Source organism: Grus americana, chromosome 14 (assembly GCF_028858705.1).
Source record: "Grus americana isolate bGruAme1 chromosome 14, bGruAme1.mat, whole genome shotgun sequence".
Taxonomy (NCBI): Eukaryota; Metazoa; Chordata; class Aves; order Gruiformes; family Gruidae; genus Grus; species Grus americana.
The window spans coordinates 6,641,847-6,663,308 of NC_072865.1; the positions used below are offsets into that span (position 1 = coordinate 6,641,847).

Here is a 21,462-nt window from a genome sequence, read left to right on the forward strand (position 1 = left end):
AAAACCCTGGTTGCAGCAGGCCATGCTTGTCTCTGCAGTCTGAGTTTCTCTGCTTCCCTGAGCTCTTCCACGAGGTGCCTGTCTCATCACTGGAGAGGAGACTTGTTTTGGGGTGGGGAAAATGTCCTGCTGGGATCGGGCAGTGGGAACCAGCTGGGTCTAGGGCTGAGGTCTACCAACTCCCCCTCCCTGCTCCCCCCCCAATCCTTTGCTGCAGCCTCTTTGGAGACGAGGTGATTTTTTTTTTCCCTGCTGATTCAGCTCCTGGAGAAAAATGCCCTGTCTGCCTGTTGTGGCTGAGCTGTGCCAGGTGACTCAGGGCGTATCTGCAGAGAATCAGCCCAAGCTGGTCAGGGAGCCTGCAAACCTGCTCTCTAGCAAACTGAGCAAAGACAGAAGCCCAGGATAAGCTGGAGAGGGGAGCCTTGCTGGGACTTGGACCTGTGTCCTGCTGCAGCCGGTGCCTTGGGCCTTTGGCTACACAAGGGGTTTTCAGGAGCTGAGGGAGTCACAACTGCTGGCAGAGAGGACTTGCACCAGAGCTGCATCATGCAGACAGGGTCAAACATTGATATAGTTGAGCCTCAGTTCAAAATCCCCTCTCCGCAGCAGCCCCAGCCTTTCCACACATGTGGCTCAGAGCTGGCTGCAAACAGCTCCGCCCAGCAGCATGGGGTCATTTTCAGGAGGAGCAGTTTCACTGGAGCCAGAGAGAGGAGAACACTTTGGGCCAGACTCAGGAGGTTCTTGTCTCCCTTGGGGCTGGGGGACCCCGGCACTTCTGGAGAGGTGGCTGGGGAAGGTAAGTGAAGCAGGAGGAAAGCAGGGGGACATGTGGACCTGAGGGAGTGGTAGTGTGGGGAGCCAATATTTTTGGGTTGTGTCTTTAAAGGGTATCAGTGAATTCCTCATCCCAGAGGGAGGGGAGGAGAACCCAGCTTGGAGGAGAGCGGGACACAGGGAGCCCTGTGCACTGCACCGTGGCTCCCACTGGTGCCTTGCCCCATCGCTACCCCCAGTCTCTCCCACTGCCCTGAGCTATTGAACTATGTGGAAAAAATCAGCAGCGCTGTGGTGTCCCCCAGCCCCTTCAGCCCAGCGCCGTTCAGTCTGGCAGCTCCCACATCCCCTCCCTGATCTGAGCACAAACCCAGCAATGCCCCCAAGGAGCACGTCAAGGCTGCTGGAGCATGCTTGGGGCTGCTGGCCCAAACCTTGGGCACTGGGGATACACATAGGAACTCTTCCCAGTGTCATTCCCTCTACCCACCTCCTCCCAGTACAAGATGACCCACAAGCTGGCCAGTTACCAGACAGATGGGGCAGATCCTGCCCTGCTCACAGCCCCTCTTCCTTACCACGTTGCTGGGCTCAGCTGTTGCCTTGCTGTCCTTCTCTCTGCCTGGCTCCCAGCTTGGCTTTCACTAAGCACTGGGGTCATGCACAGCGTATTAACATGCTTAGCCTTCACCCACGACATGGTAAAGCTGTATTCCCAGCCCCATCTGAGTGGGAGAAACCAAAACCAGGCAAACAGAGGAAGAGATGGAACTTTGCAAAAAGAAAAACACTTTTATTTTTAAACTCTTTCTTTAAAAACATATTTGTAAAAGTTTACAGCATAAAAATAATGTCTCATGGCTATAGATGTGACATAGTACAAATCCTACAAATACATCTGTAAACCTAGGAAAATGTTAACTCTTTGGTACCTTAGTCTGAACTCTGTTTTTTCCTTTTCCCTCAGGATGGTTTCTGACAGAGAGCGTGGAGGCAGGTGCTGCTTCAGTTCAGAGATGCTGCAGAGTAACAGCATGATGCCAGCAAGCCAGCACAGCAGGAGTGGGAGAGGGCAGAGGGCACGCTTTGGGCACACTTTGCAGTTCTGGTGCAATCCATGAAGGAGGAAAGGACAGGAACGATGGGATGCTGCAGGCCTCCCAGCACAAGTTGGCTTCCCTGCCTCTTCCCACCCCTGCAAGAGTCATCTCTCCAAAGTGCTGCTGGAGCTGCACTGGGGCAGTTCCCCTGCCTTTGTCAAAGCCAACTGGATCCGTCTTGGCGTGTCCCGGAGACCTCAGCCCTCTGTGTGAAACATGGGAATTATGCTGGGACCCCAGCTACCCATGTGCTGGCCTGCGAAATCTGATTTTTTAACAATAACTGGCCTGCCCTGGGCAAGTCCTGCGGACAGCATGGTGTCTCCACTGTTACTGTCATCCCTGGCTGCTCAGCATCCAGGCAGGGCTGGGGTCTGCTGCGGAAAGGACCTGTACCTGGCCCAAGAGCTGCCCGGTGCCCACTGAGGACCTGCAGCTGCCCTGGCTGCTCTCTGCCTGTGCAACCACCCGGGGCAAAGGCTGCCAAAAGGCTGCCGAGGGCTGCCAAAGGGAAACTTTCATGTTCTCCAAGTGGGAGTACAGCCAGACCTCGTCCGAGTTCCCTGGGGCTGGCTTGGCAGCCCGCTGCTCTCCTGTCCATGTGGGACATCCTGTGGTTCGCACTGTGAACTGGCCCCACTGATCCTGGGATCTGAGCTGAGCACTGAGCCCGGCCAGAGCCCTTCCTCGCGCCTGTGCGTTGGAGCATGGGGTTTGCCTCCTTAGCGCATTAGCTGACATCTCATGTTAGAAAAAGCCCCCAAAAGGAGACATCTGTGAAATCCCCTTCTCCAGATCTGCCCAGCTTTACACAGGCCCAGCTTTACACAGACCCAGCTTCCCTACAGCCAAAACCTAACCCACTGCCCAGTACCCTCTATTTGTGGTGCCGTCTCTCCCCCAGCCCAGAGCCCTGACTGGGAAGAAGGGGAAGAGCCATTTCTCACTTCTGGCTGACTTCCTCCTGACTGCACATCTGCACTGCACTTCTGCCTCCCGTCCCCGTGGGACTCCACCACAGTCCCCTTGGCAGGTGAACAGAGACAATTTAGTTACGAGTAAAGTCCGCTGTGCTCTAGATTTCTTAAGACGACACAAACAAACACTAAACGTGACACTCTTGCTTAAAAAAATAATAACACGCTCAAACCGAGAAGGACAAAAGGATTAAAACCTGTGCACACATCAGTCTGAGAAGCATCTTAAATGTGGAAAGAGACACCGGAGTGTCACAATAGTTTCTGGGATACACTTATGACATAGTGACTCTGGCAGTAGGATTATGTATATATTGGTGCTGATAATGACGCAACAGCTGTAGAGTAAAATATAATCTACGTATAAAAGATATTGCACTAGAGATGGGCCCAAGCTGTGGCATGTGTCCCTTTTTGGGGGGCTCAGTTTGGGTCCACCTCTAAACACAAAAACACACCCAAGCAAAAAACATAGAATCATAGAATCATAGAATGGTTTGGGTTGGAAGGGACCTCAAAGATCATCTAGTTCCAACCCCCCTGCCATGATCATCGAAACTAAAAACCCAGAGGGACCTGTTCCCTCTGGAATCTCACTGGAAAAATTATGGCTACAAAACCAGTGGGCCCAGAACAGATGACCATTTCTGCTGGCCCTCACCCACCGGGTTGCACAGGGACTGGAATGTCGGTGGCAGAGAGAGAGGGGGCTGGATCCGGCTCCCTGTGTGGAGAGAGCTTGTCTGGGGGGTGCTGTAAGCCTCAGCCCCACCAAGCCCTCTCTTGGAGGAGAGCTGCAGGGATGCTTAGCAAAACACATTGGCTTTGCCCAGCTGCCAGCCTGTCCCTGGCTGAAAAGATCTGCTCGCTGCAGCGGGTGCGCACGCCCTCGCTAAATGGTGACGGGAATAGTTGAGTAAGGACAGGAAAGTACCATGAAGTGCAAGACTTGGCCCTTGCAATCACAGGGCCAAGGGTAAATATTTGGTCATATCTCTCTGGAGTGGAGAACTGTACCATTTTGCAAAGAGTCTGGTGTACCTACTTTAAGAAGGAAGAGGGAGGTGGGGTTAGCACCCCGTCAGCAGCCAGAATAGGTTTTGATGCAAAGAATAAATACAATAAATCTACAAATGGGACAAAATGCAATAGGCATCCAAGTGTAGATAATGCCCAGCTAATAGGACAGGATACCTGAGTTCCCCCAGCAGGGAGAAGAAATAGATCTCCTCTTTCAGGACTGTGGAAACTATTTGATAGTGGAAAATTAGTAATTTAATTAGTAATTAATCTGTACAAGATGGAGTTTAGTACAGGATTTATTAAGTAAATAAGCAAATGGCCAAATGGAGGGTGACAAGGAGTTAATTGATGGGGAAATCTTTGGGCTGGACAGAAGTAGTAAAAGTAGCTCTTTAGGGTTGCTCTTGATGCTAGAAGTATTTAATATTTTTATTAGTCAGTCCAGCCCAAAAATAACAGTTTGTTAACAAAATGTACTGATGACCCAATGTCTGGAACAGCAGGGAGTATCTTGTTTAGAAATGCTGGAAGAGTAGAAAGACGTATGTGCTCAGATTGGTTAGAGGATGACTCCAAACTACCGGTATGTTGTGGCAAGGAAAAGGCCAACGTTATCCAAAGCTACACCAGGCAAGTCAAATCCAGTACAGACCAGAACTATTAATGCCCTATGCGAGGTCTTGATTTGACCTCGCCTGGAGTACTGGGTACTTCTGGTCACCTTTGATAGAGAAGGACAAATTAAAAATGGAGCTGGTGCAGACAGGGGCTATCAGGATGATCTGATGTGTCATCCTGTGGGCTCAAGTTGCAGTGACACAGATCCTACAAAGCACCTTACATGTTAGAAAAATAAAGTGGTCTGATCCCAAGGATCGCATAAGTTACTGCTTCTCTGCTGTTAGGGTAATTTAATGAACTGTGGCCACAGAAGATGGCTCCTTCATTACAAGCCTGAGAAACAGAGCATGGAAAAACAGTTGTCATTCACAGTGTGTTTCCTATGGATGGTGGTGAATCTGACCACATGGGCTGAAAATATACTCCACTGGCTGCCAATAAAAGTGCTCTTTCTTATGTTCACATTTTACCAAGGACATCAGCCCACAAAACACCTTCTTCTCTTTTAGCTGCATAAATGGCAGCATTGCAACGATAGACAACTTAAAACAGAAGCTGTTTTGCTGGGGATTTCTGGCAGAAGTTTCATATTTTGGAAAAAAAATAGAATTCTCAGTGGCTCTGAGGTGGCAGAAGCCCAGCAAGATGCTGATTGAATTTATGAATTTGTAAACCTGCCTGTGCAATTTTGGTAGGATGCACAGAGATATGTGCATGAGTAGGGAAATGAAGGGGTTACTGGGAGTGGGGGGCATGCAGCAAACAGAGCTCCGTGCAAGGTGAACCTTCTCCTTTCAGAAAAAACCCTGCTAGTTTCTGTGGTGTCAGACCTGTAGTTTGGGGGGTCCAGCTTTCATCCCTGCAGAGATGGGGTTGCTGACTGATTTCAAAAGCCTGATGTTCCTCCTGCTTTGAGTCTCGTCATTCAAGTTCCAGCTGAGAGCACAAGAAGTCCCAGGTCTGCCTGTGAGAAGCAAGGAAGGAGGCGAGAAGCAGGAGGAAGGTCTCTGCCCTTTTATTCTTCAAAACACATTCCAAGAGAGAGGAATCCTCCCCGATTCCTCTTGCTCTGCTTGATTCCCCATGACACTTCATCCACAGCCCCGGTAGGTCACAAGTGTCTATGCCTGGCCCCCAGAAAGTGGCAGGGTGTGAGATACAGTTCAGCTGTGACCAAAACAGCTTCCCAGCCTCTCTCCCTCTCTCTCTTTTGAGATGTCCCTGGGTTGGTGTTCTGGCATCATTATTGCTCCCCGTAGTCTTGCTATGACTCAGGAGAGACCGGTGAGATCTGCCATCCTGAGAAAGGGTGTTCAGGTGAACAGTCCATCAAAAAGGAGCCCTTGCTTCTCAAAGATAAGGCACAAAGATTTTGCAACTGGTGGGGTTATATGATTTCCCAGCAGATGAGCTGGGCTTAGTGGCAGTAGAAGATTAATGAATAGCCATATTGCTTCCTTATACTGGCCCTGGCTAGTGGATTAATATATTTGTTCCCTTTACATCTTCAAGGGAGAATAATTAGCTTAGTGTCTACACAGGTGACATGAACAACATTGGACTGCCCTCTTTGCTACCACAACAGAGTCATTGTGAGAGTATTTTGAGTTCCTGGCATGCCCTTGGGACTCCTGGTGCTGTGCTGGGCTCAAGGGGTGTGACAGCCCCTCTAGGTGGGTGCAGAGCTGTGCCCCAGAGCCATGGGTACCTGTAGTGCTTGTGACGCTCTATCTGCAGTGGAAGAGCTGTCAAGAAATGAAAATGGTGGTTCAGTATCTCTAAGACTCTGGCTGGTCTCTCCAGGACTTGGCTGTGCTTGCAGGACAATCTACCCAATGTACACTTGATCTCCAGCAGCTGAAGGTTGATGTTACAGGTTGTCTGCACCCCAGCAATGAGCTCCGAGCAAATCATCCGTCCTGGTGGCATTTCACCAAACCACGGCGTGGCTGGTGCTGAGACCATCAGAGAAGTGCTGGTGCAGAAGAGATGAAACTCATTGCCATCTAAAGAGCATGGAGGGGAAGAGGCTGGAGAATCATCTTAGCAATGCAGAAAGTGGCATCTCTTGTGGAGATCCAGCCCACGTCTTCCACTTGAAAAGAAGATGTTGGTCTGTGAGATGTCTCCCTCCTGCAGTGGTTTGATCACTGAGGAGGATGTGGCAGTGATCTGGAAGGTTGTTGGCTCTGAGCCACCTCTTTGTAAGGGGGAAGGGGATGGCAATGGGGAATAGTCTTTAATTCCCCACTCGACACTGGCAGACAGGAGGGAAGGAGGAATGCTGGGACAGGTGGGGATGTCCCGCAGTACAAGTGCAAAGCATGGCTCTCTGTGATGTCTGGGTCAGCCCCTCAGTTGGCCTCGCCATGGGGAGATACAGAGTCAGCCCAGCTCTGACTACAGGAAACTCTCCTCCACCTCTTGGTGCCCCGTGGTTGGCTCCTGGCAGCTTGGCTGTGGGTCGGATTCCTGCTCCTCATCCTGCCGGAGGCCCAGAGGGCTGTCACAGGATATTGTAGACGATGTGGTGGCCTCGTTCAGCATAGAGCTGAAGGGAGACAAGAGGGAGAGAGAAATGAGTGCCTTGTCCCAAGTCTGGTGGGAGAGGATTCCCAACAGCTGAGAAGCATGTCAAGCTCCCAGCAGCCCCACTCTATCTGAGTGGCTTTCCACAGGGGAACAGATGATATCAGTTGGGTCTATTCAGCCCTTAAACACAACATACAGCCATCTGGGTTCTGCAGACCATGGGCCCCTGTGTGCCCTCCTCCTTGTGAGTGGGGTCGCTTGTCCCCAGCGGTGCTGGCTGATGTACAGGAATGTGACATGGCACCCTATCTTAGCTCATGTCCCAGCTCCTTTGGTTCATCTCCATCCCTGCGGGCTCATGCAAGGTCACAGCACCTCAGATGGTGGTGACACTACTCTCCTTCTCTCCCAGTAAACCCACCGATGGTCTGTCCCTCAGCAGAGCATTTCTTTTTGAGGCCCCTGTTTTCATATTTGGGCAGTCAAGGGAAGGGACAATACTCAGAAGCAATGCTTTTACCTGGCCCGGCTGATGGAGGCCTCCTGAGGGAGATCGCAGATTGCCTCGGGTTTGGGGTCGGGAAGAGGGATGATATAATCATTCTCGCCCCCGTTCTGGTGCACAGCCGTGTAGAGGATGCTGCCGGTGGGGGAGCTGGCAGTGAGCCTGGCGTTGTTCAGCCCGGGGATTATGGGTCTTGTGCGGACAACAGCGGGATGGTCACTCTTCATGAATTCTTCATCCACCTGCTGGTACCTCTGCTCTCGCAGGGTAGGTTACCAAAGAAATGGGAAGGTCTTGTGAGCGGAGAAAATGCAGTTGTGTTGTATTTGCTCTCCCTGACTGCTAGGCTTTTTCTAGAGGGGCTGGCATCTTCTGTGTAGCTGTGCTCAACTACTTTGACTCCACCAAAGACAGGTTATGAACATTTCCTAAGGGAGAGATCAGGGCCACAACTCCACAACTCCAAAATACCAAACAGTTGGAGGCAGGTTTTTGCTCTCCTGCCAGTTCTGATTTCTGCAGTTGCTGAGATACCAGCTGCCTGTCTGGCAATGCCAGTTGTCTCAGAATTGTCCCCAGGATGCCAAACCACCTTCATTGGCCATTTAAACTAATACAGCCTTAGTCACAGCAAAATCCTCTGGCACGGCAGCACTAAACACTGATCTCCAAACCCTGACTGAGGGCCCTAACCAAGGCAGCATCCTCTGTAGAGCACTGACCCTCTTCTGTCCCTCCAGCACAGGGTCCTTTGAACATACCTTTCTGTAACAATCCACCAAGAGGTTTCCCATAAGCACCACCAGCTGTGAGAAGGATGGTCTGATCTCAAACTTCTCCTCCCAGCACTTCTGCATGATATCGTAGCTAACAAGAGGGAAGAAAGCACTCTGGTGAGTTGTCGGCTGGGGAAAACAGAGGCAGAAATGCTTCTGTAGTTTGCGTAGGGCAGGCAAACGCGTATGGGCAGCGCTTACATTTCATCAGAGGCGTGGGTGGGTTTGGACATCCGATAGCCACGTTTGATGGCATTGTAGAATTGTTCGTTCATAGGCAGTTCAGGGTATGGAGTTCCCCCTGGGTGTAAAGGGAGAGCAGGAAATCAGGCTGGTGGATTGCCTGCCACCCCCCTGCCAACATGCATTTCACACCTAGGTTTCTTCTTTTCTTTACCTTTCCTGTTTCATTTCATTTCCAAATGGCAATGTCAGCATGGGAAAGAAAGAGACAGGGAATGAAGTGCTACTCTGACTGTTAAGGTTGGGACTTGGGGATTAGAAATGGATTTCTATTGTCTCCGGGAAGGGATCCTGCTAACATGGTATCAGACCTACAGACACCACCATGATCTCCAGGGCACTTACCTAGAGTGAATATCTCCCAGAGGAGAATCCCAAAGGACCACACATCGCTCAGGGTGGTGTAGAGGTTGTTGAAGATGCTCTCTGGAGCCATCCACTTAAGGGGCAAGAAGGTCTAAGAGGAAAAAAAAATGGAACAAGAAGAGAGTCAGCTGCATCTACAGAACTTGTTTCAACAGGTAAGAAGAGCCTGACACCCAATTTACAAGCAGAGAAGACCCTTCAGAGCTGCCCATCAGCCCAACACATCTGCTGACAGTCACTTCCCAGAGGGACCAGTTTCCTCTTTCCTTGTGCAGGATGAACCCAGCAGGCAGGAGGGAAGAGTGGGCGTGCTACATCCGTTACCATCTCTGTTGGCCACAATGAGCCATCATGGTATGCATTCTCTGTTCCCTAGTCCTTGGGGAGTCCACTGACTTGCACAACATGACCACAGCACTCCTGAAGGGAGTCCAGGCCTATCTGGACTGTGGAAACCTGAGACCAGGCTGGAGAGGGCTATGGGATGACCAGAAAAGAGCCGAAGGACACGTCCAGCTTTTTCCTGCTCTTACTCAGAGTGATACACAAAAAGGAGCCTCACTTGACCAGTTTGTCTGCAGCACTGGCTGTGCTGTTCCTGGGATTTGCTTGCATAATGAATACCAAAATAATCTCCAGGAAGGATTAAAAAGGCACCCAGTTTCATTTCCTGTTTTGGAAGGAAAAGCAGCTATGCCAAGGCTGGACTGGAAAACCCCAGCCCCTCTGCAGGAGGGTCTCCCTGCCCAGCCACTGAGTGCCTGCCTGCTACCCCTTGCAAATGGGAGAAAGCACAAGAGAAGTTAAGTAGTTCATAGAGTAGATTAACGTTGGGGTTTGAAGGGTCTGGCTCCACTCTCAGCTCCCCCAGCCTCAGTTTCTCTGGGAATTACATGGCCTGCTTTGCTTGGGGCTGCATGTTCCCAAATGCCCATGGGCTGGAGTGGACATGCTGTTGTTGAAGTCACAGGGGAGGTTCTGGGGAAGCTCAATTACAGCCTCATCCTCTCCTGCCTCGAAAGACTGGAGATGTCTTTCTGGAAAGTAGCTGCTCACAGGAAAACACTTCCTCTTACCCTGTGGTCTAGCGGTTAGAGCAGAAGTCTGTGAACCTCTTCCCAGAGTGGCCAGTGACTCACTGCAGCACCGTCAAGCTGCCTAACCTAGCCCTCCTCCTGCCTGCAGCTCAGGACTGGACTCAGTGCTGTGCAGGAAAGGGATGCAGCGCTGCTGCCAGTGATGGGCTGTACAGGGGACAATCCTTAGTTTTGCTGCTGCTGCCCAGGTTCTTCTGTAAGAGCCTGGAGATATGGGCATGCAATTCTGCTATTCCACAGCATGCAGAGCACATCAGGATGGTTGGCCATTGACACCATCTCCTGGGAGTCCTGCCCTGTCACCACCCCTGGGCACAATGACGGACAGGCGACTCACAGGGGGAGCATGTTGGGGGTGGCAGGCACAGAGCCCCAGGAAGAAGGACCTTGCATGGCTCCTGGTACTCACGCTGCCTTTGGAGATATAGTTGGAATCCCTCATGATGTCCCTCGCCAGGCCAAAGTCACAGATCTTCACCAGCTTCCCCTCACAGATGAGGACATTCCTGGCAGCCAGGTCACGATGCACACACTGTAGGGGGGAGGCAGGGCACTGTCACCGCGAGGGGCCCCCAGACCACCTGAGGAAGCAGCCCAGCTCCAGCACTAGCCCATTTCTGGGGCTGCAGGGACAAGAGCCACCTCACATCATTTGAGGCATCTCCTCCACCTCTAGGGACAACCATGGCTCAAAGCCACTAGCAGAGCTACCACATTTTTGCTGCTCACCTGGACTGCTGCCCCCGTGACAGCAACAGGCATACAAATCTGGCAAGGACAATTTGAACAACCCAGCAGAGAGGGGATTGCCACGGCTGACCAAGCAAGTGGGCTGGTGGGCTGGCAAGGAGGGCGTGTCTCCATCTCTGTGTGGACAATCCAACCCAGGAGTCTGAAGACATCAGAGTTACACCAGCCTAGCTTGTGCCGCCTGGTTTGCCAGTATGTTGGATGTTTTCCACATGAACAGCCCTGAGGTTTGCTCAAGACCCTGCCAGACCTGCATGGTGCAAAGCGTGACTGTGGGAAGCTGTGGGGAGCTGTGAGTGTCTCTTCTGTGCTCCATGGCAGAGCACTGACCATGCACTTTTAGGGATCAGACTGTCTGGCTGGAGGCAGAGATCCAGGAATTTATCTCCAAACGTCATTGATGCCATCCCTACCCCTTCTCTTAGCCCTGCCCTGTGTGATGTTTCACACAGTCCAACTATATTACTGCCTGCCCTGGGCTAAGCCAGGCCTTAGGAAATCCCAGACCCTAGTCCTCTGTGGTGGTTTAATTTCCACTAAACAAGCACTTCTGATGAGGCCTGGGGGGCTCAGAGCATATGGTGCAATAGGGGTGTCCGTGGAGACTAGTAGCTCTGCTGTGGAGTGCTTTGTGCTTTAGCACAGGGAGGTTATCACTGTTTGGTCATCCCGGCAAATAGGGATGATATAACACCACAGCTGTGCTGCACATGGCTTGGGAGGAGCTCAGAGTCAGAGAATTTGAGGTCTGAAGCTCGATCTAAGCCAGGGTTAGCTGTCACATGCAAATATAGTCATGCTGATCCCCAGGGCTGTGTTTTCAAAGAGAAGTGGTCAGCAGCTCTTCAATTGCATGGCCACTTCTCCCACGAGGAGATTGGCATGGACAGAGGGAAAATGAGTGGAAGCTGACCACAGGACATGGCAGAGCATTGTTGGCCTCCACCGCTTCAGGCACCACAGACCAGCCGGCATACGTACGTTTTTGGAAGCCAGGAACTCCATCCCATTGGCCACCTGGAAGCTGAAGCCCACCAAGTCCATGTAGCTGAGGAGTGGAGACTCATTTATAAGCGTCACCCGGTCTGTTCTTTCAGGAGCTGGAGGGCAAGCAGAGATGGATGTTGGTGTTACTCAGCACACTTATGGGCTGCCCGCCAGTGGAAGGACCCACTGGGGATTGCTCTGCCTCCAGCAACAAAGGGACAGAGCTGGGAGCCAGGAGCTCCCATCATGAGGGCATCTGCCACCATGGCTGGACTCGTCCCAGAGGTGACCTTTGCAATATGGACCATCCATCTTTGCAAGCAAAGGCATCCAGTGCCCACTCTCCCTCCTGCTGTGGCTGAGCTGTTACCTGATGGGGAATAGCTGTCCAGCTCATACGGGGTGCCATAGTTAGAGGACTCGATGTCAGCGTACTTGACTTCACCCTTCATGTCGGACATGGGCACATAATCCAGGGAGTCATCCTTGCTCATATCCATGTAGCCCCCATCGCTCTCGACAGACAAGGAGAGGTGACTGTGAGGAGAAGCAAAGAGGCTGTTCAGATCCAGAGGACAGGAGGAGATTCAGGGGAGGGGGACAATGATTTGTGGGGCTGCAATTCCTGAACCCTCAGCCCCAGCATGGAAATGTCCCACACGGCAGGGAAAGAAGCCCTCATGCATACAGACAAGTGCAAATGGCACTGGAGACCTTCTTCCACCACTTAGGTGTCCTCAGCACTAGCTTTAAACAGCCCTGCCATATTTCCCTGTGGCTCTCCAGGTGTCCTCGCCCACAGACTGAAATTTCTGATGCTCACCCTGCCTGGTGGAGCACGGGCTTGGCTCAGCACTCGAACTCAGCACTGGGAAGGGCAGGAAGGGGATCCAGGGCCATGCAGCTCCACAGGTGTCCACAGGGCAGGACAGCATGAAACCCAAGCCAGAGTGGGAAGGCAAAACCCTCCACCTTGGCTGTGCACGTTCCCAGCCTGGCCAGGGCTGGCCTGGAGAAGACTGAACTGAGTGGGCAGGACACAACCCTCTGTCCACTGTTAAATCTTCCCAGTTTGGATTAGCAAACATCTGCACCCTTGAGCACCTCTTCCTTGAGTGAGCAACAACTTCATCTGGAAAGCAGCATCTTGAGGCCTTCCATGTGCAAGTGCTGGGCAAGGGAAACCTGCTGCATGGCCAGAGCTGTGGGGCACGTCCCCATGGGTTTGGGAGACTGCACTTAGTGCTTAGGAGGATCTCAGCTGCCTTCAAGCAAAAAGCGCAGGGGCAGCTGTGCTGATGTCCTAACACTGCTCTATTTTAGCACTGTTTTGGCGTGCTGGAAGGAAATGCTGCTTTCTAACTTCCCATGGGACTGTTTCTCTGCACTGATGTGCCTGCATCCCTTACAGCTGGCAACCGGATGAAGGACCATTTCCCTTTCCTTGTAGCACCTCTTGTGCAACTGCACTCCTTCTAGCACTTCTCCCTTAGGCTCAGTAGCAATGCAACTTGCCCTAAAAATGCAGAATTGAGGTCTCCAACAGTTAAGATGTGCTGGGAAACCCTTTGACTCTGTACTCAATGCATAGCTATGGTTATGCCAATAAAGTTAATGATGCCAGGGAATATTCCCAACTGGCACGGAGCAGCCGGTGTGTGTACTAGCAAACTCAGCCTCCAAGACACACAGATTGCCTCTGCTAACTCCCTGTCTGCCAGGAGCTGTTTGGAGATGGCTGGTTGGCACATGGGCCAGTCTCACAAGGTAACAGAGCGGCCAGCTGTGTCCCAGTGCTGATCCAGTGTTTATTTTACTGGTCTGGAGGAAATGTAGTTATCCATCCTGGCAGTACCAGCCTCCCTCATCGGTGGGGGCTAGGATGGAGTAGAGGAGAGTGCTGCTTTCCAGGTACCTCTGCACGTGGTCCTCCTTGGCGGTGTTCCCATACACCTCTGCCTCTCGCCGGGCCTTCTCACCGTAGGACTGCAGGAAGGTGTGCTTGTTGCGGTGCAGGTAGTCCACCAGGTCCCCGTAGCGGCAGTACTCGGTGATGATATAGATGGGCCCTGGTGGGACAGAGCACCAGTATCAGCCCTGCCTTGGCCCCGCTCGCTCCCTGGGGCAGCGAATTTCATCCCATGGGGACATCACCAGATTGCAGGACGTCTAGGCAGGGCCAGGGGGAAAAGCCATCTTTCTGGTACTGAGCATTTTTGGAATTTGAGATTTGTGTTTGGGGAGGGAGGTGGGGGTTAACAGAAACATGCCTTCTCAGTTTCAATCAGGTTGGAAAGAAAGGCTTTCAGAGCCCCACAGGGCTTTCCTAGGGGAAGGGTGAATCATTCTGAACCAGAAACTCAGCTACCTCCTTTGGTGCAGGCCCCCAGCAAGTTGACAATGTTGAGGTGAGGTCCCAGGTGGCTCATGATCTTCAGCTCGGACATGAGGGCTTGCTTCTCGCTGCTCCGGGCGGTGGCTGTTGGGGACAGATGGTGTGAATGGCTGGGCAAGGAGCGGAGTGCATGGGCACTGTTTGGCCTTGTGACTTTTGGATAGGGGAAAGGGAGAGTATGAGGGCAACTCACATTTGAGCATTTTGACTGCCACTTTCATGGCAGACTGCGAATGGCTCAGGCCATGGGCTGTTGCCTCCACCACACGTCCAAAGGCACCTGAGCCGAGAGTGCGTCCTGGAAAGAAACAGCAAGGAGACAAAGTTGGTGATGGTCCTTGAGGAAAGGAGCTTGGAAAAGACAAGTCCCCTGTCTGAAACCACACCAGCCTTGCTGCAGTCATCCTGGTGGGCATGGAGGTGGTCATGAACTATGATGTTTGGGGCTGGGGCTGGTTTCCATCTGGCTGGGAAGGGAAGGAGATGCCAGCTACAAGAAAGGATAGCCAGGAATAACTCCATGCTTCATGCCAAAGGAAGCATGAAGCTGGCCTCCCACCGTGATCCCAGATGGTCCACATTGTATCTCCAGGGATCTCTGTGCCTTTTCTGGGTTGGTCTCTTTTGGAGATCCCAAACCTATCACCCCCAGACAGCCAGGACCCCAGGGGTCCATCAGTGGGACCTGCAGAGCCTTTACCTAACACCAGCTTGTCCCTGGGCACCTCCCAGCTGGAGTCATAAGGGAGCTGCATGGGATCCACATAGATGTACTCGTGCCCATCGGAGCTGACTGACTCAATCACCTTCCAGCGGATTTCATAACGAGGTTTCTGGAAAGGGGAGCAAAGCGAAAAGAGAGATCTGAGAGGGCATGGAGGATGTGGAAGGGCTCTGTTAGGGAGTCTTTGGTCCCTGCAGCCATTGCCTCATTCCCCATCTAGCCTACAGATGCCAGGGGCATGCAGAGACTGATGGAGGCCCATGGTCCCAAGCACAGGTGGGATATCATCAAGCCCATGCCAGCAAGAGCTCACAGTTTTGCTCTTCCCAGCCACCCTAACACAGGGGTACCATCGTGGCAGCCTGGGAACACTCTCCTCTTTTACCTTCTGCCACAGGACGATCAGGATGATCAGGGAGATGATGGTGAGGACCAGCAAGGCCAGGATGACAGAGATGATGACCACCTTGAATGGCAAAGCTACAATGATAACAGGAACAGCAGTCAGACTCCTCCACCTCTACATGGCCTGAGTACCCTAGGGAAAGGAGGGGACAGCAGCACAGACCTATCCCTGCACCCTTCTTCTTCCCTCCTATAGCCTCTGTCCCCCTCCTGCTACATGCCTACCCCCCCCAGACATTAACCTTGAATTCTCCTCTGGGTGGGGGCAGTCCCTATCCTCTCCTCCTGGACAGAACTGCCCAGCACTTGCAGGGCCGGCACCCCCAGGGGTAATGGGGTGGTGGGTTGTTACTGCCTGTTGAAGGGCTTGCTGCCTTGGGAGAAGTTTGACCATGGGAGAGTGTAAGGAGCTAGCGGGGCTGGTTTGCTTGGGGGAGAGCTAACAGCTCCGAGCCTGGGCTTAGACCATTCTTCCTCATATTTGGGATGTTCACTGCATGGATATTCGAGTCCGTGGCACCATCTAGTGACCCGCAGGCTAATAACAAGACCTGGGGGACCTGCTCAGGCACTGTCATCTTGCCTCCATGGAGGGATGACACCGCCAGTGGTGGGAAGAGGTCCATGGCCAATGGACCTAAGGGCTCCAGAGTCTTCTTGGAGCAGCCTTTCTTGCTCAACCCAAAGGAGGCTTCGCTTTGGGCAGAAATACCCAGGTTTCCTGCCTCTGAGGACTGCAGTCGTCAGAAGACAGTCCTTGCTCCCAGCACCTCCAGGCTGCAGACATGGAGAGAAAAGTCTAGCTCCCTGCCACTGGCTCAGACACTTCCCTCACTGCTCACCGTGTGGGACCAGAGTGATGTCCTGGGAGTTGGTGCCCAGGAAGTTTTGCACGGTGCATCTCAGGAGCAGGGGCTCATCCACCCTGTGCAGCTGCAGGGTGCTGTTCACACGGTACACCTGCAGCTCTGCGTGGTACGTGGCGTTGGTCTGCAGACTGATTTCTGCGGACTCGTTCCCCAGCAGCCGAGTGGTCTGTCCCTTGGTGCTGCACCTGGTCCAGGGGAGGATAAAGGCACCTGAGAGGCAGCTGGGACCACATGCCACCATGGGATGCCCGGGCGTGTGGGCCAGCAGAATACAATAAATAATAGTCTACTATTCTAATAAATGCAAGAGTCCAGCCGTTTCCATGGGCTCCATCACTCCACTTACCATTTGATGTCACTGCAAGTAGACCAGCTGATCTCTGGCTGGGGCATGCCTTCAGCAGAGCATGTTACAGTCTGCTCCCCACTGCTGGCACTGCTGTTCTCCCTGAGATCCACCACTTTGGCTGGCACTGAAACCAAGAGACAGTGATGGGAATTAATCCTCCCTTCTGACTGCAGACAATGACTGTTAGACAGTGAGGTGGGACTCATCGCATCAATCATGTTTTATTTTTGAAAAGCTAACAGCAAAAAGAGGAAGGTTTGAGGGGGTTATGGAGGAGACCTGCCCCCATCTATCTTGCTTGGAGGCCACAGGCAAGCACAGGGGAAATTCCTGGATATTAGAGCTGTGCAATCATTTCTGCATCTACTACCTTGGGCCAGGGCATGAAGGCCAAGCTGCTGGTGTCTGCACTGCCTCCCAGTCCCCCTTGCTCTGAGACCGAGTGTGAGACATTGCAAACGAGCATGTTCCTTGCTCAAATGCTCTTCCTTTAATCAAAACCACTCTGAACTTTAGTCAGAGGAGGAAGAGCTTCAACCAGAGGGTCCTGCAGCAAAAGATGGAGCCATGCCCTGAGACTGCCCCCACACTTCTCAGCCCCATGTCTGCATGCCCATTCTCACCATTTATCTGCAGATGGAAGGACAGCTCCTGCTCATCATCCTCATTGGAAGCCCGGATGGTGTAAAATCCTCCTTCTTCCTGCTTCACCCGCACCAGCACCAGAGCCGTCTGGTACCTGGAGGAGATACAGTCCCAGAGTGATGGGTGTGGGAAGGTACCTGGGGACTGACAATGCTCAGAGGCAACCAGCTCCCACCCATCTGAAGCATGCTTGAAATTCACTCACAGAAAGGCATTCAACCACCAACCACGTCCGATCAGCAATTTGGAGGTTGCTTTGTGAATTATCCCCTCCTTGCGCCCCCGTGAGGAATGATGGGTCCTCACCTGGTTTCTGACAGGTTCCTGCTGGTGATGGTGAACTCACTGCTGCTCTCCATGGCCAACGTCTTGTTGTTCTTCAGCCACACAATGCTGGGTTGAGGGTAGGCTTCCACCTCCACCTGGATGGTGTGGCTCTTGTGGACCTCGGCGTACACTGTGCTGGGCAGGCGGGTGTGGAAGCGCACAAAGCCATGCTCTGAGAGGGGGCAGGAGGGATAGGGGGGTCATGGAGAGAAACAACCCCCTCTCCAGCCCTTTGGACAAATGTGGATCTGGAACAAAACACTCCGAACACCCAGAAGTGGTGGGGCAGCTCCAGATCCATCCCTCAAGGCTTCAGGCTTCTGTCCGAGGGGAGTGGGTGCAGAGCCAAACTGGAGCAGAGGAGCTCATGGGGAAGGCAGCGTGCGGGGAAAAGGCTGTTATCTTGTGGAGATGGGGCAGGTTCCCTCAAATCACACGAAAGGAGGACAGATGCAGATGGGAGGTGACAATATGACCTCACTTGGCACTGTACAGTACAGAAGAGCTCTTACCCATATTCTCAAGTGTCTTAAAGGGTCACAAAAGCTATGGTGGGAGATTTGGGATGTTTTGAAGCCAAGAAGCGCACAGGGGTGACATGGGTTGAGGGTTGGCTTTTTGCCATGGTTATGTAGGGCAGAAGCGAGGCAGGGAGAGAGCTGAAGGCTGCGCGGAGGGAAGAGGGTGTCACTCTGGGACATCCTGCCTGGACACCCGTGTGGTTTGCTGGCTTTGGGCGCGTGGGCAGCGACGTACCAATCACATGGACTGTGATGTCTTTCCGGTCCGTTTTCTCATGGTAGCCCTCAGAGACATTGCAGACATAGGTCCCACTGTCCTCCAGCTCTGCATTCTGGATGATGAGGATGGAGCGGATCTCGTGGGTGGATCCAGGCAGGAAGTCAGTCACCGGCTCCACAGCCTTCCCTGCCTGCACAACAGGGACAGGAGATACAGTCTGAGAAGTCAAGAGCATGTTCTGCCATTGGAGCTGCAAAGCCAGACTCACAGGGAGGGGGGAGGAGGGGGTAGAGGACCCCAGTCTGGCTGCCAGAGGGACAGGGAACATGCACTGAGCAGAGGCCACTGAGACAGATAGCCTTCATCCAAGGATCTCCCCATCAAGCCTCCCACTGTGGCAGCAGCAGCATCCCACAGCTTCTGCCATGGGGTGGAGCTTCCTATGAAGCTTCACCGAGGATACTGATGAGTGATTGCCATGGGACATCTGGGTGAAGGCTGGAGCTGCTCTCTGGAGCCTGTAGGGCTGGAGCACTCACTTGCTTACGGGGATAATCCCAGTTGAAGTTGACCAGCTCATTGCCGCTCACGGTGCACATCAGGGTAACATTTTCTCCCTGACGCACTATGGTCTGCACTGCGCTGATGGAGACGTTCACAGACGAGACTGTGGGAAAGGTGAAAGAAAGGAATGAATAATGAAGGAAGGGATGAGTGGCCACCCAGTCCATTTATCCTGGGTGGACTGGTCCACTGGAAAGTCTCTTCCCTGAGGGATGGAGCTGACATTTTGGCAGAACCCATTCTTTAATGGAGACAGGACTAAATCCAGCCTCCAAATTGATCAGGAGCATTGCTAAGGAGACAGGGGGAGAGTTTTGCTGTCCCCTGCCATTGGGCCACAGCAGGTGCACAGGTATGCTAAGACAATGGCAGCTCACCCTGGATCCTGTAGACGTAGAAGGTGTCTGAATCCACCTCCTGGTCATCCACGATTGTCCGGCAGAAGTAGGTCTTATCCTCAAAGAAGCCTTTGAATCCCTGTTGTGGGTCATAAGCAGCTGGGATGGGGTTCTCCACCTTTTTCTCATAGAGGGTCACCTGCATCTGTGGGTCAGTCACACGGCATGGGATGATGGCCTCTGTGTAGCCCGTGATGAAGATGAAGAGCTCTTCAGAGGTGATTGTGGGGAGGAAGACTAGGGAGGGATCTGTGGGAGAGAGGGAACACTGGTTACAGAAAGCTACTTGAAGCTGAACCAGGGCTGCTCTGTGCTTCCCCAAGACTGCTCCAACACAGGGCTCTGTCTCCAGACTGGTGGAATGCTTCTTCCCTTCTCCTCATGGCAAAGTAGAGCTGCCGCATTGTGGGCTTGCCAAAGCTCTCCTGGGAGGGTGAGAGACGCAGACACTGCTTCCTAGCACCACTGCCTCCCCCACCACGTGTCCCAACACACCACTCATGGGCCTCTCCCATGACCTGGCATACCAGAGACATGCCACAGCCAGATGACCTGCCATGAGGGCTCTCCTGCAATGGGAGGAAGGATTTTGGGAGGCCAGGTGCTTGGAGACAGAACGATAATTCAAAGACCTCTTTCTCTTGGTTGCTAAACCCTGTGGAAATGCAGAGACAAGAACATGCTGTCCCCCTACCTGGAACGTAGATGTACAGGGCTTTCCTCTCCACTGGCTCTGGAGCCTGGTCAGGGCTGTAGGTGCACACATACTCCCCAGTCTGACGGCCCGTCACGTTCCTGAGGGTGAGATTGCTGACGAAGACACCATCCCTGTGCTCCAGCGAGGCGGCAAGGGGCTGACCCTCCCGTTCCCAGACCAGCACGCTGTCCCCATAGCACAAGAGGGAGAAGGTGCTGTGGAGGTCAAGGACAAGCTCAGTGTCTCCGGGTTCAACGTGCAGTCCACTACCCCCCGACGTTATCTCCAGCAGACCTGAGAGAAGAGGGAGATGAGATCACATTGGATACCTCTGAAATCCAAGCAGAAGCACGCTGGAGCACAACCTCATGCCAATGTATTTGGTTTGTAGTGTCAGCCTTTACAATGAAAAATAACCTTCCTGGATTTGTCCTCCTTGGCGTAGCCACCACTGACAAACACATGCTCTCCTCAGAAATGTCCTGTCAACCTAGACCTTGGTGGGTCACCCTTCATTCCCTGTACTGCCTGGAAACCTTACTGGAGAGGAAATAAGACATCACAGGCTTTAGCAATGTTCAAAGTTGCCCATGTTGTCTGTGGCAATGCTGGGTGGAGAACTCCCCATTTTATGCTTTAACTATGTCTGCCCCCGTCCAACCTTTCTGCGAGGTAACTGCACCCTCGGTGCCGCCCAGTGCTGCCCAGTGTCATTGGGTGGTGAGGAGCAGAAGGCTGGCTCAGGAGGGATTTGGGGCAGCCGTTGAAACTGTGGGTGTGAACAGAGCTGTGCTGGGAGGCAGCCACGCTATGACGCTGTTGCACCAGTCCAAAGGGCATCCTTGGTGGGAACAGGGCTGGAAATGGGGGTGACCTGGGCCTCCCCAAAATGTTTGCTCGCATTCTTGGCTTTTATGCATCCTATGAGCTAATCTAGATGGCCTGGGGAGCTGACAGTATAGATAGTACTACTGACCCTAAAATGAGCCTGTCTCTGTAAAGGGAGAGGTAGGTCTCAGATGCACCTTCAAAGGTTGGAAAGGCCATGCATTTAGTGGGCAAGGGGGAGAGGAGGGGACGGGCAATTCTCTGCTCTGCTGGCTGCCTCTCCAGAGGAACAGGGTCAGATGGGACACAGACTAGGCTGAAACAATGTCAGTTTACAAGAAAGTGAAAAAGGAATGAAAGCAAAACCTTGCAGGAAATCCTTTGGAAGCAATAGAGCAGGCAAGGTCTTCCTGAATGGCTCCCCGTGTCCCTCCCAGCTTCCTTGCTTCACCCTTTGCCCAGATGTCCCAGTGGAGCTGGGACACATGCTCCTCCTCGGTGTCCCCACGGGTGGCCAGGGCAGCTGGGGACAGCCCCCAGGGACTCGCAGCCATGCTGTAAACAGCCCAGATCCAGCCTGTTGCCTTGCTGTGGGGGGTTATTGTATATATGGGGCCTGACCGAATCCTTCCTGCGGTGGGGGTGTCCATGATGTCCAAGTAATGTGGGTTCTCGGCTGTCTGCTATAGGCTGAGCGCACCTGGCAGTGCTCCCTCTGCAAAGGTCTTCTCCTTCCACCCAGCTGTGCATCAGCATGATGCAG

The 21,462-nt window shown here is 52.8% G+C and overlaps 1 protein-coding gene across 1 annotated transcript in view; it reads right to left on the minus strand.

Moving 5' to 3' along the window:
* Positions 1 to 1,552: 1,552 nt before the first annotated feature.
* Positions 1,553 to 21,462, minus strand: part of PDGFRB (platelet derived growth factor receptor beta) — a 34,312-nt gene continuing 14,402 nt past the window's right edge. The window contains exons 4-24 of the mRNA XM_054841837.1: positions 19,869 to 20,165; positions 19,154 to 19,423; positions 18,752 to 18,879; positions 18,228 to 18,402; positions 17,451 to 17,643; positions 17,123 to 17,238; positions 16,497 to 16,623; positions 16,124 to 16,335; positions 15,262 to 15,356; positions 14,853 to 14,985; positions 14,346 to 14,450; positions 14,126 to 14,236; positions 13,673 to 13,826; positions 12,128 to 12,294; positions 11,752 to 11,870; positions 10,430 to 10,552; positions 8,903 to 9,014; positions 8,516 to 8,615; positions 8,300 to 8,405; positions 7,554 to 7,792; positions 1,553 to 7,052 (exon numbers count right to left, since the gene is read on the minus strand). Coding sequence (XP_054697812.1) covers positions 6,902 to 7,052; positions 7,554 to 7,792; positions 8,300 to 8,405; positions 8,516 to 8,615; positions 8,903 to 9,014; positions 10,430 to 10,552; positions 11,752 to 11,870; positions 12,128 to 12,294; positions 13,673 to 13,826; positions 14,126 to 14,236; positions 14,346 to 14,450; positions 14,853 to 14,985; positions 15,262 to 15,356; positions 16,124 to 16,335; positions 16,497 to 16,623; positions 17,123 to 17,238; positions 17,451 to 17,643; positions 18,228 to 18,402; positions 18,752 to 18,879; positions 19,154 to 19,423; positions 19,869 to 20,165 — 3,233 coding nt within the window. The 3' untranslated portion in view covers positions 1,553 to 6,901. The remainder of the gene's footprint in view (positions 7,053 to 7,553; positions 7,793 to 8,299; positions 8,406 to 8,515; positions 8,616 to 8,902; positions 9,015 to 10,429; positions 10,553 to 11,751; positions 11,871 to 12,127; positions 12,295 to 13,672; positions 13,827 to 14,125; positions 14,237 to 14,345; positions 14,451 to 14,852; positions 14,986 to 15,261; positions 15,357 to 16,123; positions 16,336 to 16,496; positions 16,624 to 17,122; positions 17,239 to 17,450; positions 17,644 to 18,227; positions 18,403 to 18,751; positions 18,880 to 19,153; positions 19,424 to 19,868; positions 20,166 to 21,462) is intronic.